Genomic DNA, 25,132 nt, shown 5'->3' on the forward strand with positions numbered 1-25,132 from the left:
GGGGCGGGACCGGGAATGGGATTTGGGACGGGAACGGGGCGGGAATGGGATCGGGAAAGGGATCGGGAAAGGGATTTGGGACCGGGAGTGGGATTTGGGATGGGAATGGGATTTGGGACCGGGAATGGGATACGGGGCGGGAACGGGGCGGGGAATGGGGTTTGGGATCGGGATCGGGGAATGGGATCGGGATCGGGAATAGGAACGGGAATGAGATCAGGAGAGGGATTTGGGACGGGAATGGGGCAGGAATGGGGTCGGGAATGGGATCGGGACGGGGAATGGGATCGGGAATGGGAATGGGATCGGGAATGGGACCAGGAGAGGGGATGGGATCAGGAGAGGGAATGGGAATGGGACCGGGAATGGGATCGGGACGGAGAATGGGCTCGGGAGAGGAAATAGGAACGGCAATGGGGCCGGGAATAGGACCGGGAATGGGATCGGGAATGGGATTGGGAGCAGGAACGGGAATAGGACCGGGAATGGGATCGGGAATGGGTCCGGGAATGGGATCGGGATGGGGAATGGGGCAGGGCCCAAGGCCATACAGGGCTGCGGGGACCCCCCATCTCCAGGGGACCCCCAATCACAGGGACCTAAAGGGACCCCCAATCCAGCCCCCTCCAGCCCCTCTAGACCTCCCCAGCCCCCCCCAGGCCCCAAATTCCCCTACAGAATTCCCAAATTTGGGGTTTTTTAGGGACACCCCCACCCCCCCCCCCACGGGGCGGCCCCGCCGCGGCTTTGGCGCCGCGAGCCACGTGACCCGAACAAGCCCCGCCCACTCCCCCGCCCACCCCGCCCCTCCAGGCCACGTGACCCGGGCGTGGCCACGCCCCCCCGGCTCGGGCACGTGCCGGGCGCCATTTTCGTTTGGCGCGAAGCGAGGCGGGCGTGAGGGGAGGGGGTTTTCGGGGCGGTTTCTTTGGGGGCTTTCTGAGGTTTTTCGGGATTTTCAGCGCCGCAAAGGTGAGGGAAGGGTAGGGAGAGGTTTGAAGCTTCGTTGAGGGGGAGTTTGGAGGGGTTTTGAGGGGGCTGAGTGGCCCTGACTCGCCCTGAAGTGTGGCCCGGGGGGAGTTTGTGAGGGGGGGGGCTTCACTCTGCTCATTCACGGGGGGTTTTGTGAGGGGGGGGCTTCACCCCCACTCCTCAAATTGAGGTTTGGGCGGGGTTGAGAGGCTTCAGTAGGTCCCGACCCTCCCCTTAGTGGGATCCGGGTGGGATTTTTGAGGGGGGAGCTTCACTCCTGCTCCTCAAACTGGGGATTGGGGGGGTCTGAGGGGCCCCTGAGTGTGATCGGGAGGGGGGGTTGGGTTTTTTGGGGGGGGGTTTGACCCCACAAATGTGAGCGGGGGCTTCACTTCTCCGCCCCCCCCCCCCCCCCATTGCGACCTGAGGGGGTTTTGGGGATCCCACCCCTCTATTTCTCCCTTTTGAGGGAATTTTGGGGTCCTTCCTTTTTCCCTGAGAGAATTCTGGGGTCTGAGCCCTGAGGGGCCCCCCCAAATTCTCAGGTTTTTTCTGGTTTTCTCTCTTTTTCACTCTTTTTCCCTCTTTTTCCCTCTTTTTCCAGCCCCATCTATGGCTCCCCGCCGCTCCCCCCGGATCTGTGCCTCAGGATCCTCCTCTGGATCCTCCGTCCCCGCTCCGGGATCGGGATCTCGGAGCAGCTCCCTCAGTTCCCCCCAGACCCCGTAAGTTCTTCGGGAATATCCCAAAAATCCCCAAATTCCCTTTTTTCCCCTTCATTTTTCTTCATTTCCCCAAACTTCCCCTACTTTCACCCATCCTTCCTGCATTTTCCTCCCTCTCATCTCTTTTTTTATCCCGTTTTCTCCAATCCCAGCTTTGCTTTCCCTCACTTTTCCCATTTTTTCCCTCTCCCGACCCCTTTTTAGCCCATTTTTCCCAATCCCATTCTCATTCTTCACCATTCAAGCCTCGCTTTTCCTCATTTTCCCCAGATTTTTCCTGCTTTTCTCCCTATTTTTCTCACTTTTTATCTCTCCCGGCCCCTTTTTAGCCCATTTTTCCCAATCCCATTCCCGTTCTCCACCATTCAAGCCTCGCTTTTCCTCATTTTCCCCAGATTTTTTCTGCTTTTCTCCCTATTTTTCCCACTTTTTCCCCCTCCCGGCCCCTTTTTATCCCATTTTTCCCAATCCCATTCCCATTCTCCACCATTCAAGCCTCGCTTTTCGTCATTTTCCCCAGATTTTTCCTGCTTTTCTCCCTACTTTTCCCACTTTTTCCCCCTCCCGGCCCCTTTTTAGCCCATTTTTCCCAATCCCATTCCCATTCTCCACCATTCAAGCCTCGCTTTTCGTCATTTTCCCCAGATTTTTCCTGCTTTTCCTCCTATTTTTCCCACTTTTTCCCCCTCCCGGCCCCTTTTTAGCCCATTTTTCCCAATCCCATTCTCATTCTCCACCATTCAAGCCTCGCTTTTCCTCATTTTCCCCAGATTTTTCCCAGTTTCCCCCCTATTTTTCCCATTTTTCTCCCATCCCAGCCCCTTTTTATCCCATCTTTCCCAATCCCAGCCCACTTCCCCCCCTTTTCCCCCCGTTTTCCCCCCATCCCAACCCCGTTTTTCCCCGAAATTCCCCTTTTTCCACCCCGTTTTCCCTCACCCTCGTTATTCCCACAGGGAATTCCCGGCGGATTCCGACTCCGGCAGCGACTTCGAGGCCTCTCTGCACCCCCGGAATAAACGGGGACGCCCCCGAGGAGCCAACAGGAGCCTGGTAATTCCCAGTTTTCCCCCCAAAATCCCCGATTTTTGGGGGATTTGGACCCGTTTTTCCCGATTTTCCCCGTTTTTCCAGCAGGTCCCGAAGCGCTCCCGGCTTTCCAGTGGGAATGGGACGGATTCCGAGCAGAATTCCCTGTTCGAGGCGGTTTTTTCGGGAAAAGCGGCCATGGAGGTACCCCAAAAGTTGGGAAAAGCCTTGGGGGGTTGCCAGAATTCCTGGTTTTCCTGAAATTCCTTTTTTCCCCCAAAATTCCATTTTTTCCCCCCCTAATTCCCTTTTTTTCCCCAAAAAGTCACCTTTTTTCCCCAAAAAGTCTCCTTTTTTCCCCAAAAAGCTCCCTTTTTCCCCCCAAAATTCCCTTTTTTCCCCCCAAAATTTCCCTTTTTTTACCTCCAAATCTCCCTTTTTCCCCCCAAAATCTCCTTTTTCCCCCCAAATCTCCCTTTTTCCTCTCAAAATTCTCTTTTTCCCTCAAAATCTCCTTTTTCCCCCCCCAAAATTCTCTTTTTCCCCCCAAAATCTCCTTTTTTTCCCCCCAAAATTTCCCTTTTTTAACCCCCAGAATCTCTCTCTTTCCCCCCCAAAATCTCCCTTTTCTCGCAATCTCCCTTTTTCCTCCCAAAATTCCCTTTTTCCCTCAAAATCTCCTTTTTTTCCCCCCCCAAAATTCCCTTTTTTTCCTCAAAATTCCCTTTTTTCCCCTTAAATCTTCCTTTTCCCCACCCAAAATCTTTTTTTCCCCAAATCTCCTTTTAACCCCCAAATGCAGTTTTTTCCCCCACTTTTTTCCTCCTAAAATTCCCTTTTTTCCCTCAAAATCTCATTTTTTTCCCCCAAAATTCCCTTTTTTTTCCCCCAAATCTCCCTTTTTTTTCCCCAAAATCTCCCTCTTTTCCCCCAAAATCTCCCTTTTTTCGCCCAAATCTCCCTTTTTTCCTCCCAAAATTCCCTTTTTCCCTCAAAATCTCCTTTTTCCCCCCCCAAATTTCCCTTTTTTTCTCAAAATTCCCTTTTTACCCCTTAAATCTTCCTTTTCCCCCCAAAATCTTTTTTTCCCCCAAAATCTCCCTTTTTTTACCCCCAAAATTCTGTTTTTTCCCCCCAAATCTCTTTTTTCCTCCTAAAATTCCCTTTTTCCCTCAAAATCTCTTTTTTTTCCCCCCAAAATTCCCTTTTTCCCCCCCAAATCTCCCTTCCCCCCCCAAATCTCCCTTTTTTCTCCCAAATTTCCCTTTTTTCTCCCAAAAATCTCCTTTTTTTCCCCCCCAAATCTCTCTTTTTCTCCCCAGATCTCCCTTTTTCCCCGCAAATTTCCCTTTTTTCCCCCCCAAATTTCCCTTTTTTCCCCCCAAATTCCCTTTTTTCCTCCCAAAATCTCCCTTTTTTCCCCCAAATCTCCCTTTTTTCTCCCAAAAATCTCCTTTTTTTCCCCCCAAATCTGCCTTTTTTTCCCCCAGATCTCTCTTTTCCCCCCAAATTTCCCTTTTTCCCCCCCAAATTTCCCTTTTTCCCCCCAAATCCCCCTTTTTTTCCGCCCCAAAATTCTCTTTTTTCCCCCCAAAATCTCCTTTTTTTCCCCCCAAAATCTCCCTTTTTTTTCCCCCAAAATTCTCTTTTTCCTCCCTCAAATCTCCCTTTTTTCCCCTCAAAATCTCCTTTTTTTCCCCCCAAAATTCCCCTTTTTTCCTCAAAATTCCCTTTTTTCCCCCTAAATCTCCCTTTTTCCCCCTAAATCTCCGTTTTTCCCCCAAATCTCCCTTTTTTCCCCCCAAATTCCCTTTTTCTCTTGGGAAATTCCCATTTTCCATTCAAATTCCCGTTTTTTTTCTCCAAAATTCACATTTTACTTTCCCCAAATCCCATTCTTTTCCCCCCAAATCCCATTTTTTTCCTTAAAATCCCATTTTTTTCTCCCAAATTGTTTTTTTCCCCAAAATTCCTGGTTTTTGCCTTCTGAAATTCTCATTTTTCCTTTCCAAATTCCTGGTTTTTCTTTCAAAATCCCTGTTTCATTTTCCTAAAATCCTTATTTTTTTTCTTTAAAATTTGTATTTTTTTCCTTAAAATTCCAGTATTTTCTGCAAAATTTTGATTTTTTCCCAAAAGTTCTTTTTTTCCCTTTATGAAATTCCCATTTTCCCTTCAAATTCCTGTTTTTTTTCCTCCAAAATTCACATTTTGCTTCCCCAAATCCCATCTTTTCCCCCCAAAATCCCATTTTTTTCCCATAAAATCCACTTTTTTTGCTCTAAAATCCCCATTTTTTCCCCATAAATCCCCTTTTTATTCTTTAAAATCTCGTTTTTTGTGCCATAAAATTCCTTTTTTCCTCTAAACTCCTTTTTTTTGCCATAAAATCCCAAATTTTTTTCCCCGTAAAATCCCATTTTTTGGCCATAAAATCCCATTTTTTCCCCAAAAAATTGCTTTTTTTCCCCCGTAAAATCCTTTCTTTTGCAATAAAATCCTCTTTTTTTGCCCTAAAATCCCAAGTTTTGCCCAAAAAAATCCCATTTTTTTCCCATAACATCCCCTTTTCTTCCCAAAAAATTTTCTTTTTTGCCATAAAATCCCATTTTTTTCCCCATAAAATCCCCTTTTTTTGTCATTAAATTCTGTTTTTTCCCCACAAAATTCCATTTTTTCCTATAAAATCCCATTTTTTCCCAAAAATTCTCTTTTTTGCCGTAAAATGCCATTTTTTCCCCATAAAATCCCATTTTCTTCCCATAAAATCCCCTTTTTTTGCCATAAAATCTCCTTTTTTTGCCAAAAAATCCCCTTTTTCCTGTAAAAATCCCCTTTTTCTCCCACAAAATTCCATTTTTCCCATAAAATCTCCTTTTTTTCTTCTAAATTCCCCTTTTTTCCCCATAAAATCCCTTTTTTCCCATAAGATCTCATTTTTTTGCCATAAAATCCCCTTTTTTTCCCACAAAATCCTTTTTTTCCTATAAAATCCCATTTTTTCCCCATAAAACCCCATTTTTTTCCTTTAAAATGCTTTTTTTTTGCTCTAAAATCCCAATTTTTGCCCATAAAAATCCCCTTTTTTTCCCAAAAAATTCCTTTTTTCCCATAAAATCCCATTTTTTTGGTCATAAAATCCTATTTTTTTCCCATAAAATCCCTTTTTTTGTGTTAAAATCCCGATTTTTTCCTATCAAATCCTCTTTTTTCCCTATAAAACCCTATTTTTTTGCCATTAAATCCCATTTTTTCCCCACAAAATCCCTTTTTTTGCCATTAAAATCCCATTTTTTTGCCATAAAATCCAGTTTTTTCCCCCAAAATCCCATTTTTTCTCCATAAAATCCCCTTTTTTTGGCCATAAAATCTCTTTTTTTTTGCCCTAAAATCCCCTTTTTTTTCCTATAAAATCCCATTTTTTGGCTATAAAATCCCTTTTTTTCCCCTGTAAAATCCTCTTTTTTTCCCATAAAATCCATTTTTTGCCCTAAAATCCCATTTTTTGCCCATAAACCCCCATTTTTTCCTATAAAATCCCCTTTCTTTCCCATGAAATTTCATTTTTCCCATAAAATCCCTTTTTTTCTCTTAAAATCCCTTTTCTTTCCCATAAAATTCTTTTTTTTTGCCATAAAACCCCAATTTTTTTCCCCATAAAACCCCATTTTTTTCCTTTAAAATCCCGTTTTTTCTGTCATAGAATCACATTTTTTTGCCCTAAAAATCCCGATTTTTGCTCATAAAATCCCCTTTTCTTCCCAAAAAATCCCCTTTTTTTGCCATAAAACCCCATTTTTTTGGTCATAAAATCTAATTTTTTTGATCATAGAATCCCATTTTTTTCCCATAAAATCCCATTTTTTTTCCTTATAAAATCCCAATTTTTCCTGTAAAATCCTCTTTTTTTGCTCTAAAATTTCATTTTTTGCCCTAAAATCCCATTTTTTCCAAAAATCCCCTTTATTTGCCCTAAAATCCCCTTTTTTCCCCATAAAATCCCTTTTTTTTTTGCCCTAAAATCCCATTTTTTCACAAAATCCCCCTTTTTCCCCATAAAATCCCCCTTTTTCCCCACAAAATCCCATTTTTTCCCCATAAAATCCCATTTTTTTCCCCATAAAATCCCTTTTTTTCCCCTAAAATCCCCTTTTTCCGCCCAAACTTCCATTTTTTCCCTAAATTGTTGTTTTTTCCCCCGTTTCGGGGCAGACGGTGGTGGACGAGTGGCTGGAGCGGTACCGGCGGCAGCGCGAGGCGGCGTTCCTGGAGCTGCTCAACTGCACCGTGCGCGCCTGCGGCTGCCGAGGTCAGAAATGGGGCAAAAATGGGCAAAAACGGGCAAAAATGGGCAAAAACGGGCAAAAACGGGGAAAAATGGGGAAAAATGGGGCAAAAATGGGGGAAAACGGGGGGAAAACGGGGCAAAAATGGGGGTCCTGGAGCTGCTCAACTGCACCGTGCGCGCCTGCGGCTGCCGAGGTCAGAAATGGGGCAAAAACGGGGGAAAACGGGCAAAAATGGGCAAAAAACGGGCAAAAATGGGGAAAAATGGGGGAAAACGGGGGGAAAATGGGGAAAAACGGGGGGAAAAACGGGGCAAAAATGGGGGTCCTGGAGCTGCTCAACTGCACCGTGCGCGCCTGCGGCTGCCGAGGTCAGAAATGGGGCAAAACCGGGCAAAAATGGGCAAAAATGGGCAAAAATGGGGAAAAACGGGCAAAAATGGGGGAAAACGGGGGGAAAATGGGGAAAAACGGGGGGAAAATGGGGGAAAAACGGGGCAAAAATGGGGGTCCTGGAGCTGCTCAACTGCACCGTGTGCGCCTGCGGCTGCCGAGGTCAGGAAAATGGGGCAAAAACGGGGGAAAACGGGCAAAAACGGGCAAAAATGGGCAAAAATGGGGGGAAAATGGGGAAAAATGGGGGAAAAATGGGGGAAAAACGGGCAAAAATGGGGGTCCTGGAGCTGCTCAACTGCACCGTGCGCGCCTGCGGCTGCCGAGGTCAGAAATGGGGCAAAAACGGGGGAAAATGGGCAAAAAACGGGCAAAAATGGGCAAAAATGGGGAAAATGGGGAAAAATGGGGGGAAAATGGGGAAAAACGGGGGGAAAATGGGGCAGAAACGGGGCAAAAGTGGGGGTCCTGGAGCTGCTCAACTGCACCGTGCGCGCCTGCGGCTGCCGAGGTCAGAAATGGGGCAAAAACGGGCAAAAATGGGCAAAAATGGGCAAAAAACGGGCAAAAATGGGGAAAAATGGGGGAAAACGGGGGGAAAATGGGGAAAAACGGGGGGAAAAACGGGGCAAAAATGGGGGTCCTGGAGCTGCTCAACTGCACCGTGCGCGCCTGCGGCTGCCGAGGTCAGAAATGGGGCAAAAATGGGCAAAAATGGGCAAAAATGGGCAAAAATGGGGAAAAACGGGCAAAAATGGGGGAAAACGGGGGGAAAATGGGGAAAAACGGGGGGAAAATGGGGGAAAAACGGGGCAAAAATGGGGGTCCTGGAGCTGCTCAACTGCACCGTGTGCGCCTGCGGCTGCCGAGGTCAGGAAAATGGGGCAAAAACGGGGGAAAACGGGCAAAAACGGGCAAAAATGGGCAAAAATGGGGGGAAAATGGGGAAAAATGGGGGAAAAATGGGGGAAAAACGGGCAAAAATGGGGGTCCTGGAGCTGCTCAACTGCACCGTGCGCGCCTGCGGCTGCCGAGGTCAGAAATGGGGCAAAAACGGGGGAAAATGGGCAAAAAACGGGCAAAAATGGGCAAAAATGGGGAAAATGGGGAAAAATGGGGGGAAAATGGGGAAAAACGGGGGGAAAATGGGGCAGAAACGGGGCAAAAGTGGGGGTCCTGGAGCTGCTCAACTGCACCGTGCGCGCCTGCGGCTGCCGAGGTCAGAAACGGGGCAAAAACGGGCAAAAATGGGGAAAAATGGGGGAAAAATGGGGAAAAACGGGGGGAAAATGGGGAAAAACGGGGGGAAAATGGGGCAGAAACGGGGCAAAAGTGGGGGTCCTGGAGCTGCTCAACTGCACCGTGCGCGCCTGTGGCTGCCGAGGTCAGAAATGGGGCAAAAACGGGCAAAAATGGGCAAAAATGGGGAAAAATGGGTGAAAAATGGGGAAAAATGGGGCAAAAAACGGGCAAAAATGGGGAAAAACGGGGGAAAAATGGGGGAAAACGGGGGGAAAATGGGGGAAAAATGGGGGAAAAACGGGGGTCCTGGAGCTGCTCAACTGCACCGTGCGCGCCTGCGGCTGCCGAGGTCAGGAAAATGGGGGAAAAACGGGCAAAAACGGGCAAAAATGGGCAAAAACGGGGAAAAATGGGGAAAAATGGGGGAAAAATGGGGGAAAACGGGGGGAAAACGGGGCAAAAATGGGGGTCCTGGAGCTGCTCAACTGCACCGTGCGCGCCTGCGGCTGCCGAGGTCAGAAATGGGGCAAAAACGGGCAAAAATGGGCAAAAATGGGCAAAAATGGGGAAAAAACGGGCAAAAACGGGGAAAAATGGGGAAAAACGGGGGGAAAATGAGGGAAAAACGGGGCAAAAATGGGGGTCCTGGAGCTGCTCAACTGCACCGTGCGCGCCTGCGGCTGCCGAGGTCAGAAATGGGGCAAAAACGGGCAAAAATGGGCAAAAATGGGCAAAAATGGGGAAAAATGGGGGAAAAACGGGGAAAAATGGGGAAAACGGGGGGAAAATGGGGAAAAACGGGGCAAAAATGGGGGTCCTGGAGCTGCTCAACTGCACCGTGCGCGCCTGCGGCTGCCGAGGTCAGAAACGGGGCAAAAACGGGCAAAAATGGGCAAAAACGGGGAAAAATGGGGAAAAATGGGGGGAAAATGGGGAAAAACGGGGGGAAAATGGGGGAAAAACGGGGCAAAAATGGGGGAAGAATGGGGGTCCTGGAGCTGCTCAACTGCACCGTGCGCGCCTGCGGCTGCCGAGGTCAGGAAAATGGGGCAAAAACGGGCAAAAATGGGCAAAAATGGGCAAAAACGGGGAAAAATGGGGAAAAATGGGGGGAAAATGGGGGAAAAACGGGCAAAAATGGGGGTCCTGGAGCTGCTCAACTGCACCGTGCGCGCCTGCGGCTGCCGAGGTCAGAAATGGGGCAAAAACGGGCAAAAATGGGCAAAAATGGGCAAAAATGGGGAAAAATGGGGGAAAAACGGGGAAAAATGGGGAAAACGGGGGGAAAATGGGGGAAAAACGGGGGAAAAATGGGGGAAAAACGGGGCAAAAATGGGGGTCCTGGAGCTGCTCAACTGCACCGTGCGCGCCTGCGGCTGCCGAGGTCAGAAATGGGGCAAAAACGGGCAAAAATGGGGAAAAACGGGCAAAAAACGGGCAAAAACGGGGAAAAATGGGGAAAAATGGGGAAAAAATGGGGGGAAAAATGGGGGAAAAACGGGCAAAAATGGGGGTCCTGGAGCTGCTCAACTGCACCGTGCGCGCCTGCGGCTGCCGAGGTCAGAAATGGGGCAAAAACGGGCAAAAATGGGCAAAAATGGGCAAAAATGGGGAAAAATGGGGGAAAAACGGGGAAAAATGGGGAAAACGGGGGGAAAATGGGGGAAAAACGGGGGAAAAATGGGGGAAAAACGGGGCAAAAATGGGGGTCCTGGAGCTGCTCAACTGCACCGTGCGCGCCTGCGGCTGCCGCGGTCAGAAATGGGGCAAAAACGGGCAAAAACGGGGAAAAACGGGGAAAAATGGGGGAAAATGGGGGAAAAACGGGGCAAAAATGGGGGTCCTGGAGCTGCTCAACTGCACCGTGCGCGCCTGCGGCTGCCGAGGTCAGAAATGGGGCAAAAATGGGCAAAAATGGGGAAAAATGGGGGAAAATGGGGAAAAATGGGGAAAACGGGGGGAAAATGGGGGAAAAACGGGGGGAAAATGGGGAAAAATGGGGGTCCTGGAGCTGCTCAACTGCAACGTGCGCGCCTGCGGCTGCCGAGGTCAGAAATGGGGCAAAAACGGGCAAAAACGGGCAAAAACGGGCAAAAAACGGGGAAAAATGGGGAAAAATGGGGAAAAATGGGGCAAAAATGGGGGAAAAACGGGGCAAAAATGGGGGTCCTGGAGCTGCTCAACTGCACCGTGCGCACCTGCGGCTGCTGAGGTCAGAAATGGGGCAAAAACGGGCAAAAATGGGCAAAAAACGGGCAAAAATGGGGAAAAATGGGGCAAAAATGGGGAAAAATGGGGAAAAACGGGGGAAAAATGGGGCAAAATGGGGCAAAAATGGGGGTCCTGGAGCTGCTCAACTGCACCGTGCGCACCTGCGGCTGCTGAGGTCAGAAATGGGGCAAAAACGGGCAAAAATGGGCAAAAACGGGCAAAAATGGGCAAAAATGGGGGAAATGGGAGAAACGGGGGGAAAATGGGGAAAAATGGGGGGAAAATGGGGGAAAGGGGAGAGATAAGGATTGGGGTGGGGAAAATGGGGAAAAATGGAGGGGAAATGGGGCAAACCTGGGAAAATGAGTAAAAATGGGGGAAAAATGGGGGAAAGTGGGCAAAAATGGGATTGGGATGAGGAGAAATGGAGAAAAACGGGATTGGGATGATGGAAAATGGAGGAAAATGGGATTGGCATGAGGAGAAAAGGGAGAAAAATGGGATTGGGATGATGGAAAACGAAGGATTCCGGGGCTGGGATTGGGCAAAACGGGGGAAAAACGGGCGATTTTGGGTTTGGGATGTGGGGAAAAAGCTCGGGAAGAGCAATTCCCGGGAATCCTCAGGCGTGGTGACCCCGGAGATGTTCCGGGAGCTGCAGAATTCCGAGATCATCCAGAGGCTCACCCAGACCTTCCAGGAGGTACCCGGGGCCTTTTCCAGGGAATTCGGGGCCTTTTCCAGGGAATTCGGGGGGGGCTGGAGCATCCCAAAATCCCGGGGGCTCACCCAGAGCGCCGGGAAGGGATTTTGGGGGGAATTTTGGGGAATTTTGAGGAATTTTCCGCAGGATTTTGGGGATTTTGAATCCGCAGAGCTCTGGGAAGGGACCTTGGGTGGAGTTTGGGGGAATTTGGAGAGGTTCCCAGGGAATTTTGGGGGGTTTTCCCTGGAATTCTGGGTGGTTTCTCCTGGAATTTTGTGGGTTTTCTGTGGAATTGGAGGGTTTTCCCTGGAATTTCTTGTGGTTTTTCCTGGGATTTGGGGTTTTTCCCCCCAATCTTGGCTGTTTTCCAATGAATTTTCTTTGTTTCCTCTGGAATTTCGGTGTTTCCGTGAAATTTTGGGGGTTTTCCCTGGAATTCCAGGTGTTTTCCATGAAATCCGAGGGCTTTCCCTGGAATTTCTAGTTTTTCTCTGGAATTTCTTCTGTTTTTCTCTGTAATTTCTTCTGTTTTTCCCTGGAATTTCTTGTGTTTCCCAGGGAATTTTGGGGGTTTTCCCCTGGAATTTTGTGGGTTTTCCGTGGAATTGGAGGTTTTTTCCTGGAATTTCCTGTGGTTTTTCCTGGAATTTGGGGTTTTTCCCCCACAATCTTGGCTGTTTTCCAATGAATTTTCTCTGTTTCCCAGTGAATTTTGGGGGTTTTCCTTGGAATTCCACGTTTTCCCTGGATTTTCACATTTCCCATGAAATTTGAGGTTTTTCCCTGGAATTCCTTGTGTTTTCCCTGGAATTTTGGGCTTTTCCCCCACAACCTTGGCTGTTTCTTTCCAAAAGCCCCTTTTCCCCTTGGAATTCTCCCCCTTCCCCTTGGAATTCTCCCCCTTTTCCCTTGGAATTCTCCCTGTTCCCCCAGGAATTCCGCTCTTTTTTTCCGGGAATTCCGCTCCTTTCCCCTGGAATTCTGCTCCTTTCTCCCGGGAATTCTGCTCCTTCCCCTGGGAATTCCTCTTTTTCCCCTGGGAATTCCGCTCTTTCCCTGGGAATTCTGCTCCTTTTTCCTGGAAATTCCGCTCCTTTCCCTTGGAATTCCGCTCTTTCCTTGGGAATTCTACTCTTTTTTCCCGGAAATTCCGCTCCTTTCTCCCAGGAATTCTGCTCCTTCCCCTGGGAATTCCTCTTTTTCCCCGGGAATTTTGCTCCTTTCTCCTGGAAATTCCGCTCCTTTCTGCCCGGAATTCCGCTCTTTCCCCTGGGAATTCCGCTCTTTTTTCCTGAGAATTTTGCTCCTTTCCCCTGGGAATTCCACTCTTTCCTTGCGAATTCCACTCTTTTTTCCCGGAAATTCCGCTCCTTTCCGCCCGGAATTCTGCTCTTTCCCCTGGGAATTCCGCTCTTTCCTTGGGAATTCCGCTCCTTTCCCCTGGGAATTCTGCTCTTTCCCCTGGGAATTCCGCTCCTTTCTCCCAGGAATTCCGCTCTTTCCCCTGGGAATTCCTCTTTTTCCCCTGGAAATTCCGCTCCTTCCTTGGGAATTCCGCTCCTTTTTCCTGGGAATTCCGCTCCTTTCCCCTGGGAATTCCGCTCTTTCCCCTGGGAATTTCTCTTTTTCCCCTGGAAATTCCACTCCTTTTTCCCGGAAATTCCGCTCCTTTCCCCTGGAAATTCCGCTCCTTTTTCCTGGAAATTCCGCTCCTTTCCGCCTGGAATTCTGCTCTTTCCCCTGGGAATTCCGCTCTTTCCTTGGGAATTCTGCTCCTTTTTCCCGGAAATTCTGCTCCTTTCCCCCAGAAATTCCACTCCATTTTCCCAGAAATTCCGCTTTTTTTCCCGAGAATTCCTCTCTTTCCCCCAGGAATTCCTCTCTCCCCCGGAACTCCTCTCTCTCCGCGCAGGCCTCTCCGGAGTATCCCTTATCCCGCCGTTCCCAGCCCTGGCGCCGCTTCCGGGCCGGATTCTCGGAGCTGCTGGCCGGGATCGTTCTCCGGGGCCGCCACCGGGAGCTGCTCGACGGCTTCCTCATGGACGCCTGGCTCTCCTTCCTCGCGGGGCTCTCGGACTCGCAGGTGCGCGCCTTCCGCCACACCGGCACCATGGCAGGTACTGCAAAATTCCTGCTTTTTCCTGCCTTTTCCTGCCTTTTCCTGCCTTTTCCTGCTGCGTTTCCTTCCTCGCGGGGCTCTCGCACTCGCAGCTCCGCGCCTTCCGCCACACCGGCACCATGGCAGGTACTGCAAAATTCCTGCTTTTATCCTGTTTTTCCTGCCTTTTATCCGCCTTTTCCTGCCTTTTCCTGCCTTTTCCTGCCTTTTATCCTGCTTTTATCCGCCTTTTCCTGCCTCTTATCCTGCTTTTCCTGCCTTTTCCTGCCTTTTCCTGCTGCGTTTCCTTCCTCGCGGGGCTCTCGCACTCGCAGCTCCGCGCCTTCCGCCCCACCGGCACCGTGGCAGGTACCCAACATTCCTGCTTTTCCTGCTTTTCCGGGATTTTATCCGGATTTTATCCTGCTTTTATCCTGGTTTTTATCCTGCTTTTATCCTGTTTCTATCCTGTTTTTGTCCTGTTTTTATTCTGTTCTTATCCTGCTTTTATCCTGCTGTTATCTTGGTTTTATCCTGCTTGTGTTCTGCTGTTATCCTGCTTTTATTTTGCTCGTATCCTGCCTTTTATCCTGGATTTTATCCCGCTTTTATCCTGGTTTTATTCTGGTCTTTTCCTGCTTTTTATCCTGGTTTTTATTCTGCCTTTTATTCTCCTTTTATCCTGGATTTTAGCCTGGTTTTTATCCTGCTTTTATCCTGCTTTTATTCTGTTTTTATCCTGCTTTTCCTGTTGCTTTTCCTGTTGCTTTTCCTGCTGTTTTTCCTGCCTTTTCCTGCCTTTTCCTGCTTTTTATCCTGCTTTTCCTGCTTTTATCCTGCTTTTTCTCCTGCTTTTCCTGCTGCTTTTCCTTCCTCGTGGGGCTCTCGCTCTCGCAGCTCGGTGCCTTCCCCATTTTCCCCAGCTCTGAAGCTGATGAGCTCCCTGCTGGAATTTCCCTCCTTCCCAACCCCAATTTTTTCCCATTTTCCTCTTTTTATTCCCATTTTCTCCCATTTTTTCCCATTTTCCCCCGTTTTTCCCCCGTTTTTCCCCATTTTTCCCCATTTTTCCCCATTTTTCCCCATTTTCACCCCATTTTCCCCCCGTTTCCCCCAGCTCTGAAGGTGATGAGCTCCCTGCAGGACGCAGCTCTGGGAATTCCCTTCTTCCCAACTCCATTTTTTCCCATTTTCCCCTTTTTATTCCCATTTTCTCCCATTTTCTCCCATTTTTTCCCATTTTTTCCCATTTTCCCCCATTTTTTCCTATTTTTCTCCCATTTTTTCCCATTTCCTCCCATTTTCACCCCATTTTCCCCCCGTTTTCCCCAGCTCTGAAGCTGATGAGCTCCGTGCTGGAATTTCTCTCCTTCCCAACCCCATTTTTTCTCATTTTCCCCGTTTTTTCTCCTGTTTTCTCCCATTTTTCTCCCATTTTTCTCCCATTTTTCTCCCATTTTTCTCCCATTTTTCTCCCATTTTTCTCCCATTTTCCCCCATTTTCCCCATTTTTTCCCATTTTTTCCCATTTTCCCCCATTTTTTCCCATTTTTTCCCATTTTCCCCCATTTTTTCCCATTTTTTCCCATTTTCCCCCATTTTCACCCCATTTTCACCCCATTTTCCCCCCGTTTTCCCCAGCTCTGAAGCTGATGAGCTCCGTGCTGGAATTTCCCTCCTTCCCAACCCCATTTTTTCTCATTTTCCCTGTTTTTTCTCCTGTTTTCTCCCATTTTTCTCCCATTTTTCTCCCATTTTTCTCCCATTTTTCTCCCATTTTTCTCCATTTTTTCCCATTTTTTCCCATTTTTTCCCATTTTTTCCCATTTTTTCCCATTTTTTCCCATTTTCTCCCATTTTTTCCCATTTTCCCCTGTTTTCACCCCGTTTCCCCCCCGTTTTCCCCAGCTCTGAAGCTGATGAGCTCCCTGCTGGAATTTCCCTCCTTCCCAACCCCATTTTTTCTCATTTTCCCTGTTTTTTCTCCTGTTTTCTCCCATTTTTCTCCCATTTTTCTCCCATTTTTCTCCCATTTTTCTCCCATTTTTTCCCATTTTTTCCCATTTTTTCCCATTTTTTCCCATTTTTTCCCATTGTCTCCCATTTTCTCCCATTTTTTCCCATTTTCCCCTGTTTTCACCCCATTTTCCCCCCGTTTTCCCCAGCTCTGAAGCTGATGAGCTCCCTGCTGGAATTTCCCTCCTTCCCATCCCAATTTTCTCCTGTTTTCTCCCATTTTCCCCCGTTTTTTCCCCCGTTTTCTCCCATTTTTCCCCATTTTTCCCCCATTTTTTCCCATTTTCCCCCCGTTTTTTCCCATTTTCCCCCATTTTCACCCCATTTTCCCCCTGTTTTCCCCAGCTCTGAAGCTGATGAGCTCCCTGCTGGAATTTCCCTCCTTCCCATCCCAATTTTCCCCTGTTTTCTCCCTTTTTCTCCCTTTTTCCTCCGTTTTTTCCCCCGTTTTCTCCCGTTTTCTCCTGTTTTCTCCCATTTTCCCCCCATTTTTTCCCATTTTTTCCCATTTTTCCCCATTTTCCCCCCATTTTCCCCCTGTTTTCCCCAGCTCTGAAGCTGATGAGCTCCCTGCTGGAATTTCCCTCCTTCCCATCCCAATTTTCCCCTGTTTTCTCCCTTTTTCCCCCGTTTTTAGCCCCGTTTTCTCCCGTTTTTCCCATTTTCCCCCGTTTTTTCCCCCGTTTTTTCCCCCGTTTTTTCCCGTTTTTTCCCATTTTCCCCCCATTTTTTCCCATTTTCCCCCATTTTCACCCCATTTTCCCCCCGTTTTCCCCAGCTCTGAAGCTGATGAGCTCCCTGCTGGAATTTCCCTCCTTCCCATCCCAATTTTCCCCTGTTTTCTCCCATTTTCCCCCATTTTCCCCCATTTTCCCCCATTTTTTCCCATTTTTTCCCATTTTTTCCCATTTTCCCCCATTTTCACCCCATTTTCCCCCCGTTTCCCCAGCTCTGAAGCTGATGAGCTCCCTGCTGGAATTTCCCTCCTTCCCAACCCCATTTTTTCTCATTTTCCCCGTTTTTTCTCCTGTTTTCTCCCATTTTTTTCCCATTTTCCCCCATTTTCCCCCATTTTCTCCCATTTTCCCCCCGTTTTTTCCCATTTTCCCCCCGTTTTTTCCCATTTTCCCCCCATTTTTTCCCATTTTTTCCCCCATTTTTTTCCATTTTTCCCCATTTTCACCCCATTTTCCCCCCGTTTTCCCCAGCTCTGAAGCTGATGAGCTCCCTGCTGGAATTTCCCTCCTTCCCATCCCAATTTTCTCCTGTTTTCTCCCATTTTCCCCCATTTTTCCCCCATTTTTCCCCCATTTTTCCCCCATTTTTCCCCCATTTTTCCCCCATTTTTTCCCATTTTCCCCCATTTTTTCCCATTTTTTCCCATTTTTTCCCATTTTCACCCCGTTTTCCCCCGTTTTCCCCAGCTCTGAAGCTGATGAGCTCCCTGCTGGAATTTCCCTCCTTCCCATCCCAATTTTCCCCTGTTTTCTCCCTTTTTCTCCCTTTTTCCTCCGTTTTTTCCCCCGTTTTCTCCCGTTTTCTCCTGTTTTCTCCCATTTTCCCCCCATTTTTTCCCATTTTTCCCCATTTTTCCCCCATTTTCTACCTGTTTTCTCCAGCTCTGAAGCTGATGAGCTCCCTGCTGGAATTTCCCTCTTTCCCATCCCAATTTTCCCCAGTTTTCTCCCATTTTCTCCCATTTTCTCCCATTTTCTCCCATTTTTTCCCATTTTCCCCCCGTTTTTTCCCATTTTCCCCCCATTTTTTCCCATTTTTCCCCATTTTCACCCCATTTTCCCCAGCTCTGAAGCTGATGAGCTCCCTGCTGGATTTTCCCTCCTTCCCATCCCAATTTTCCCCTGTTTTCTCCCATTTTCTCCCATTTTCCCCCATTTTTTCCCCCATTTTCTCCCGTTTTCTCCCATTTTTTCCCATTTTTTCTCCCATTTTCCCCCCGTTTTTTCCCATTTTCCCCGTTTTCACCCCGTTTTCCCCCCGTTTTCCCCAGCTCTGAAGCTGATGAGCTCCCTGCTGGAATTTCCCTCCTTCCCAACCCCATTTTTTCTCATTTTCCCCGTTTTTTCTCCTGTTTTCTCCCATTTTTTTCCCATTTTCCCCCATTTTCTCCCATTTTCCCCCCATTTTTTCCCATTTTCCCCCCGTTTTCCCCAGCTCTGAAGCTGATGAGCTCCCTGCTGGAATTTCCCTCCTTCCCATCCCAATTTTCCCCTGTTTTCTCCCTTTTTCCCCCATTTTTTCCCCCATTTTCTCCCATTTTCCCCCATTTTTTCCCATTTTTTCTCCCATTTTCCCCCCGTTTTTTCCCATTTTTCCCCATTTTCCCCCCATTTTCCCCCTGTTTTCCCCAGCTCTGAAGCTGATGAGCTCCGTGCTGGAATTTCCCTCCTTCCCATCCCAATTTTCCCCTGTTTTCTCCCATTTTCTCCCATTTTCCCCCGTTTTTTCCCCCGTTTTCTCCCGTTTTCCCCCATTTTTTCCCATTTTTTCCCATTTTTTCCCGTTTTCCCCCCATTTTTTCCCATTTTTCCCCATTTTCACCCCGTTTTCCCCCCGTTTTCCCCAGCTCTGAAGCTGATGAGCTCCCTGCTGGAATTTCCCTCCTTCCCATCCCAATTTTCCCCAGTTTTCTCCCATTTTCCCCCGTTTTTTCCCCCGTTTTCTCCCGTTTTTTCCATTTTCCCCCGTTTTTTCCCCCATTTTCTCCCATTTTTTCCCATTTTTCCCCATTTTCACCCCATTTTCCCCCCGTTTTCCCCAGCTCTGAAGCTGATGAGCTCCCTGCTGGAATTTCCCTCCTTCCCATCCCAATTTTCCCCTGTTTTCTCCCTTTTTCTCCCTTTTTCTCCCTTTTTCCTCCGTTTTTTCCCCCATTTTCTCCCATTTTCTCCCATTTTCCCCCCGTTTTTTCCCATTTTCCCCCCGTTTTTTCCCATTTTCCCCCGTTTTCACCCCATTTTCCCCAGCTCTGAAGCTGATGAGCTCCCTGCTGGATTTTCCCTCCTTCCCAACCCCATTTTTTCTCATTTTCCCCCCATTTTTTCTCCTGTTTTCTCCCATTTTTTTCCCATTTTCCCCCATTTTCTCCCATTTTCCCCCCGTTTTTTCCCATTTTCCCCCCATTTTTTCCCATTTTCCCCCCGTTTTTTCCCATTTTCCCCCATTTTCACCCCATTTTCCCCCGTTTTCCCCAGCTCTGAAGCTGATGAGCTCCCTGCTGGAATTTCCCTCCTTCCCATCCCAATTTTCCCCCGTTTTCTCCCATTTTCCCCCGTTTTTTCCCCCGTTTTCTCCCATTTTCCCCCATTTTTCCCCCATTTTTTCCCATTTTCCCCCTGTTTTTTCCCATTTTCCCCCGTTTTCACCCCGTTTCCCCCCGTTTTCCCCAGCTCTGAAGCTGATGAGTGCCCTGGTGGACGTGGCCGTGGCCGTGGGGCAGCAGCAGGAGAATTCCCGGCGCCAGCTGGAGGCGGAGAAGGGCAAAGCTCCGGCGCGGAGGGGAACCGAGCGCCTGGAATCGCTGCACGAGCGCTGCCAGCAGGTGCCGCGGGGCCTGCCTGGGAATTTTGGGGCATTTGGGGCATTTTTGGGCATTTTTGGGAATTTTTGGGGATTTTTTTGGGATTTTTTGGGATTTTTTTTGGAATTTTTTGGGATTTTTGGGGCATTTTTGGGAATTTTTGGGATTTTTTTGGAAATTTTTTGGGATTTTTTTTGGGATTTTTTGGGATTTTTGGGGCATTTTTGGGATTTTTTTGGGAATTTTTGGGATTTTTTTTGGAATTTTGGGGGATTTTTGGGGCATTTTTGGGATTTTTTTGGGATTTTTTGGCATTTTTAAAAGATTTTTTGGGATTTTTTTGGGATTTTTTTGGGATTTCTTGGAGATTTTTTGGGATTCTTTGGGGATTTTTTGGGGGTTTTTTGGGATTTTTTTGGGATTTTTTTTGATTTTTAAAAGATTTTTTGGGATTTTTTGGGGATTTTTTTTGGGATTTTTAAAAGATTTTTTGGGATTTTTTTTGGAATTTTTGGGGATTTTTGGGGCATTTTTGGGATTTTTTTGGGAATTTTTGGGATTTTTTTTGGAATTTTGGGGGATTTTTGGGGCATTTTTGGGATTTTTTTGGGATTTTTGGGGCATTTTTGGGAATTTTTGGGATTTTTTTGGAAATTTTTTGGGATTTTTTTTGGAATTTTGGGGGATTTTTGGGGCATTTTTTGGATTTTTTGGGAATTTTTTGGATTTTTTTGGATTTTTTTGGAATTTTTTGGGATTTTTTTGGGAATTTTTTGGGATTTTTTTTCGAATTTTGGGGCATTTTTGGGGCATTTTTTGGATTTTTTGGGAATTTTTGGGATTTTTTTGGGATTTTTTTTGGTATTTTTGGGGATTTTTGGGGCATTTTTGAGGATTTTTTTGGGAATTTTTGGGATTTTTGGGATTTTTTTGGAATTTTTTGGGATTTTTTTTGGAATTTTGGGGGATTTTTGGGGCATTTTTGGGATTTTTTGGGAATTTTTGGAATTTTTGGGGGATTTTTTGGGATTTTTTGGCATTTTTAAAAGGTTTTTTGGGATTTTTTTTGGGATTTTTGGGGATTTTTTGGGATTTTTAAAAGGTTTTTTGGGATTTTTTTGAGGATTTTTTGGGAATTTTTTGGGGTTTTTTTGGGGATTTTTGGGATTTTTTTTTGGCATTTTTTTGGAATTTCTTGGGGATTTTTTTGAGAATTTTTGGGATTTTTTTGGGATTTTTTTGGGATTTTTTTGGGTTTTTTTGGGATGTTTTTGGCTTTTTTTTGGGATTTTTTGGGGGATTTTTTGGGAGATTTTTTGGGATTTTTTGGCATTTTTAAAAGATTTTTTGGGAATTTTTTAGGATTTTTGGGGATTTTTTGGGATTTTTGGGGATTTTTTGGGAATTTTTTGGGATTTTTTGGGGGGTTTTTGGGGATTTTTGGGATTTTTTTTGGATTTTTTTGGCTTTTTTTTGGAATTTCTTGGGGATTTTTTTGAGAATTTTTTGGATTTTTTTGGGATTTTTTTGGATTTTTTTGGCTTTTTTTTGGGATTTTTTGGGGGATTTTTTGGGATTTTTTGGTATTTTTAAAAAATTTTTTGGCATTTTTTGGGAATTTTTTGGGGATTTTTTGGGATTTTTGGGATTTTTTTTAGGATTTTTTGGGCATTTTTTTTGGAATTTCTTTGGGATTTTTTGGGGATTTTTTTGAGAATTTTTGGGATTTTTTTAGATTTTTTTGGGGTTTTTTGGGATTTTTTGGGATTTTTTTGGCTTTTTTTGGGATTTCTTGGGGGATTTTTTTGGGGATTTTTTGGGAGATTTTTTGGGATTTTTGGGGATTTTTTGGGATTTTTAAAAGATTTTTTGGGATTTTTTGGGATTTTTTTGGCTTTTTTTTGGGATTTTTTTGGGGATTTTTTTTGATATTTTGGGATTTTTTGGGATTTTTTGGGGATTTTTTGGCATTTTTAAAAGATTTTTTGGGGATTTTTTTGGGATTTTTGGAAGATTTTTTGGGAGATTTTTTTGGATTTTTTGGGATTTTTTGGAGATTTTTTGGGATTTTTTGGGATTTTTTTGGGATTTTTGTAGAAGATTTTTAAAAGATTTTTTGGGATTTTTTAGGGATTTTTTTGGGATGTTTTGGGATTTTTTGGGATTTTTGGGGGATTTTTTTGGGAATTTTTTTGGGATTTTTTTGGATTTTTTGAGGTTTTTTTGGATTTTTTGGGATTTTGAGATTTTTTGGCATTTTTTGGGGGTTTTTTTTGGGATTTTTTGGGACTTTTTGGGATTTTTTGGGGATTTTTTTGGGAATTTTTTTGGATTTTTTGGGATTCTTGAAAGGTTTTTTGGGATTTTTTGGAGATTTTTTGGGATTTTTTTGGGATTTTTTGGGATTTTTTGAGGATTTTTTGGGATTTTTTTGGGGATTTTTTGGCATTTTTTGGAGATTTTTTGGGATTCTTTGGGGATTTTTTGGGGATTTTTTGGAGATTTTTTGGGATTCTTTGGGGATTTTTTGGGGGTTTTTTGGGATTTTTTTGGGATTTTTTTTTGATTTTTAAAAGATTTTTTGGGATTTTTTGGGGATTTTTTTTGGGATTTTTAAAAGATTTGGGATTTTTTTGGGGTATTTTTTTGGGGATTTTTTGGGATTTTTTGAGGATGTTTTGGGATTTTTTGGAGATTTTTTGGGATTTTTTGGGAATTTTTTGGGGATTTTTTTTTGATTTTTTGGTATTTTTATGAGACTTTTTTTTAATTTTTGGAGATTTTTTTGGACTTTTTATTTTTGGGGATTTTTTGAGGAATTTTTTGGGTACTTTTTGAGATTTTTTTGGATTTTTTTGGGGATTTTTTTGGCTTTTAAAAATTTTTTGGGGAATTTTTTTTGGATTTTTTTTTGGATTTTTAGGGATTTTTTTAAGATTTTTTGGGACTTTTTAAGCTTTTTTTGGCATTTTCTGGGATTTTTAAAAGATTTTTTGGGATTTTGGGGGGATTTTTGGGGATTTTGGGGACTGGAGAATTTTAGGGATTTTGGGTGGAATTTTAGGGATTTTGAGGCGATTTGGGGGATTTTGGGGGCTCTTGGGTGGATTTGGGGCTTTTTGGGGTATTTTGGGGTTTTTGGGTGGGTTTGGGGGGAATTTGGGTGGAATTTGGTGGATTTTGGGTGGATTTGTTGGATTTGGGTGGATTTTGATGGATTGGGGGGGATTTTGGGTGGAATTTGGGGATTTTTTGGGGATTTTGATGGATTTGGGTGAATTTTGGGTGGATTTTGATGGATTGGGGGGGGATTTGAGGAGATTTGGGTGGAATTTGTTGGATTTTGGGTGGATTTTGTTGGATTGGGGGGATTTTGGGTGGAATTCGGTGGATTTTGGGTGGGTTTGTTGGATTTGGGTGATTTTGGGTGGAATTGGGGGGATTTTGGGTGGATTTTGTTGGATTTGGGGGGATTTTGGGTGGAATTGGGGGGATTTTGGGTGGATTTGTTGGATTTGGGTGATTTCGGGTGGAATTGGAGGGATTTTAGGTGGATTTTGTTGCATTTGGGGGGATTTTGGGTGGAATTGGAGGGATTTTAGGTGGATTTTGTCGGATTTGGGGGGATTTTGGGTGGATTTTGTTGGATTTGGGGGGGATTTGGGTGGAATTTTGGGTGGAATTTGTTGGGTTTTGGGTGGAATTTGGTGGGTTTGGGGTGGATTTGGGGCAATTTTGGGTGGAATTGGGGGGATTTTAGGTGGATTTTGTTGGATTTGGGGGGATTTTGGGTGGAATTTGTTGGATTTGGGTGGATTTGTTGGAGTGGGGGGATTTTGGGTGGAATTTGTTGGATTTGGGGCAATTTTGGGTGGAATTGGAGGGATTTTAGGTGGATTTTGTTGGATTTGGGGGGATTTTGGGTGGATTTTGTTGGATTTGGGGGGATTTTGGGTGGAATTTTGGGTGGAATTTGGTGGGTTTTGGGTGGAATTTGGTGGGTTTGGGGTGGATTTGGGGCAATTTTGGGTGGAATTGGGGGGATTTTAGGTGGATTTTGTTGGATTTGGGGGGATTTTGGGTGGAATTTGTTGGATTTGGGGTGGATTTGTTGGATTGGGGGGATTTTGGGTGGAATTTGTTGGATTTTGGGGCCCTGAATTCCCGGGAATCGCAGCTGCGGGAGCAGCAGGAGGAGCTGGAGCTGCTGATGAACGCGATCTTCAAGGGCGTCTTCGTGCATCGCTACCGGTGAGGGGAAAGCCCGGAATTTTGGGGGAAAAACGGGGAAAAATGGGAAAAATGAGCAGGAAAATGGGAAAAAATGGGAGGAAAATGGGAAAAAATGGGAGGAAAATGGGGAAAAACGGGGGGAAATGGGAAAAAATGGAGGGAAAAAGGAACGGGATCTTCAAGGGCGTCTTCGTGCACTGGTACCGGTGAGGGGAAAGCCCGGAATTTTGGGGGAAAAATGGGGAAAAATGGGGAAAAAAAGGGAAAAAAAGGGGAAAAATGGGGAAAAGGAGCAGGAAAATGGGGAAAAATGGGAGGAAAATGGGAAAAAATGGGAGGAAAAAGGGAAAAAATGGAGGGAAAAAGGAATGGGATCTTCAAGGGGAGGCTTCATATCAGTAGTGGTGAGGGGAAATCCTGGAATTCTGGGGGAAAAACAGGGAAAAATGGGAAAAATGAGCAGGAAAATGGGAATAGGGAGGAGGAAAATGGGGGAAAATGGGGGAAAAATGGGCAAAACCGGAGAAAATCTGGGAGGAAATGGGAAAAAATGGGGGGAAAATGAAGAAAAATTGGGGGAAAATGACAAAAAGGGGGGGAAAAATGGGAGAAAAATGGAAAAAATGGGAGAAAATGGAGAAGAACTGGGGAAAATGGGAGCAAGTGGGAAAAAGGGGGAGAAAACGAGGAAAAATTGGAAGAAAATGGGGAAAAAATAGGGAAAAAGGGAGAAAATGGGGAAAAATGGGAGAAAATGGACAAAACCTGGGGAAAGTGGGAACAAGTGGGAAAAAATGAGGGAAAATGGGAGGAAAATGGGAAGAAAAGGGGAAAGTGGAGAAAAAAATGGGAGAAAATGGACAAAACCTGGGGAAAAATGGGAACAAGTGGGAAAAAAATGGGTGAAAATGAGGAAAAATTGGGGGAAAATGAGAGAAAAATCAGAAAAAACAGGAAAAACTGAGAAAAATGGAGAAAAAATGGGGAGAGAGAGGAAATAAAGGAGAAGAATGGAAAAAATGGGAGAAAACAGAAATGGGGGAAGAATGGGAATAAATGGGAAAAGGGGGAGAAAGTGAAAAAAAATTGGGGAGAAATGAGGAAATAAAGAGGAAAAAGAGAAAATGGAGAAAAATGGGAAAAAAAGGAAAAAATGGGGAAAAGAAGGGGACAAAAAGGAAAAAAATGGGAAAAAAGGGGGGAAAAAGGGAAAAATGGAGAAAAATGGAAGAAACGGGAGAAAACAGATGGAAATGGGGAAAAATGGGAATGAGTGGGAAAAGGGGGAGAAAATGAAAAATTGGGGGGAAATGAGGAAATAAAGGAGAGAAAAAATGGAGAAAAAGGGAAAAAAGGAAGAAAAGGAAAAAATGGGGAAAAAAATGGGAAAAATGGGAAAAAAGGGAGGAAAAGGGAAAAATGGAGAAAAAATGGGAAAAACGGGAGAAAACAGATGGAAATGGGGAAAAATGGGAATGAGTGGGAAAAGGGGGAGAAAATGAAGAAAAATTGGGGGGAAATGAGGAAATAAAGGAGAGAAAAAGTGGAGAAAAAGGGAAAAAAAGGAAAAAAAGGAAAAAAGGGGGAAAAATGGGAAAAAGGGGAAAAAGGGGGGAAAAATGGGGAAAAAATGGAAGAAACGGGAGAAAACAGATGGAAATGGGGAAAAATGGGAATGAGTGG

General features: G+C 45.6%; 1 protein-coding gene across 1 annotated transcript in view; it reads left to right on the plus strand.

Annotated features, from left to right (window-relative positions):
- Positions 1–383: 383 nt before the first annotated feature.
- STAG3 (STAG3 cohesin complex component) overlaps positions 384–25,132 on the plus strand; it is a gene marked incomplete at both ends in the record, with an annotated part of 86,267 nt that continues 61,518 nt past the window's right edge. The window contains 10 exons of the mRNA XM_082300581.1: positions 384–410; positions 963–972; positions 1,577–1,697; positions 2,654–2,750; positions 2,835–2,930; positions 6,939–7,035; positions 11,485–11,561; positions 13,477–13,681; positions 19,086–19,237; positions 23,394–23,467. Of these exons, the coding sequence (XP_082156707.1) occupies positions 384–410; positions 963–972; positions 1,577–1,697; positions 2,654–2,750; positions 2,835–2,930; positions 6,939–7,035; positions 11,485–11,561; positions 13,477–13,681; positions 19,086–19,237; positions 23,394–23,467 (956 nt within the window). The remainder of the gene's footprint in view (positions 411–962; positions 973–1,576; positions 1,698–2,653; positions 2,751–2,834; positions 2,931–6,938; positions 7,036–11,484; positions 11,562–13,476; positions 13,682–19,085; positions 19,238–23,393; positions 23,468–25,132) is intronic.

The sequence above is a fragment of the Coloeus monedula genome (genome assembly GCF_965178545.1).
Source record: "Coloeus monedula genome assembly, chromosome: 40".
NCBI lineage: Eukaryota > Metazoa > Chordata > Aves > Passeriformes > Corvidae > Coloeus > Coloeus monedula.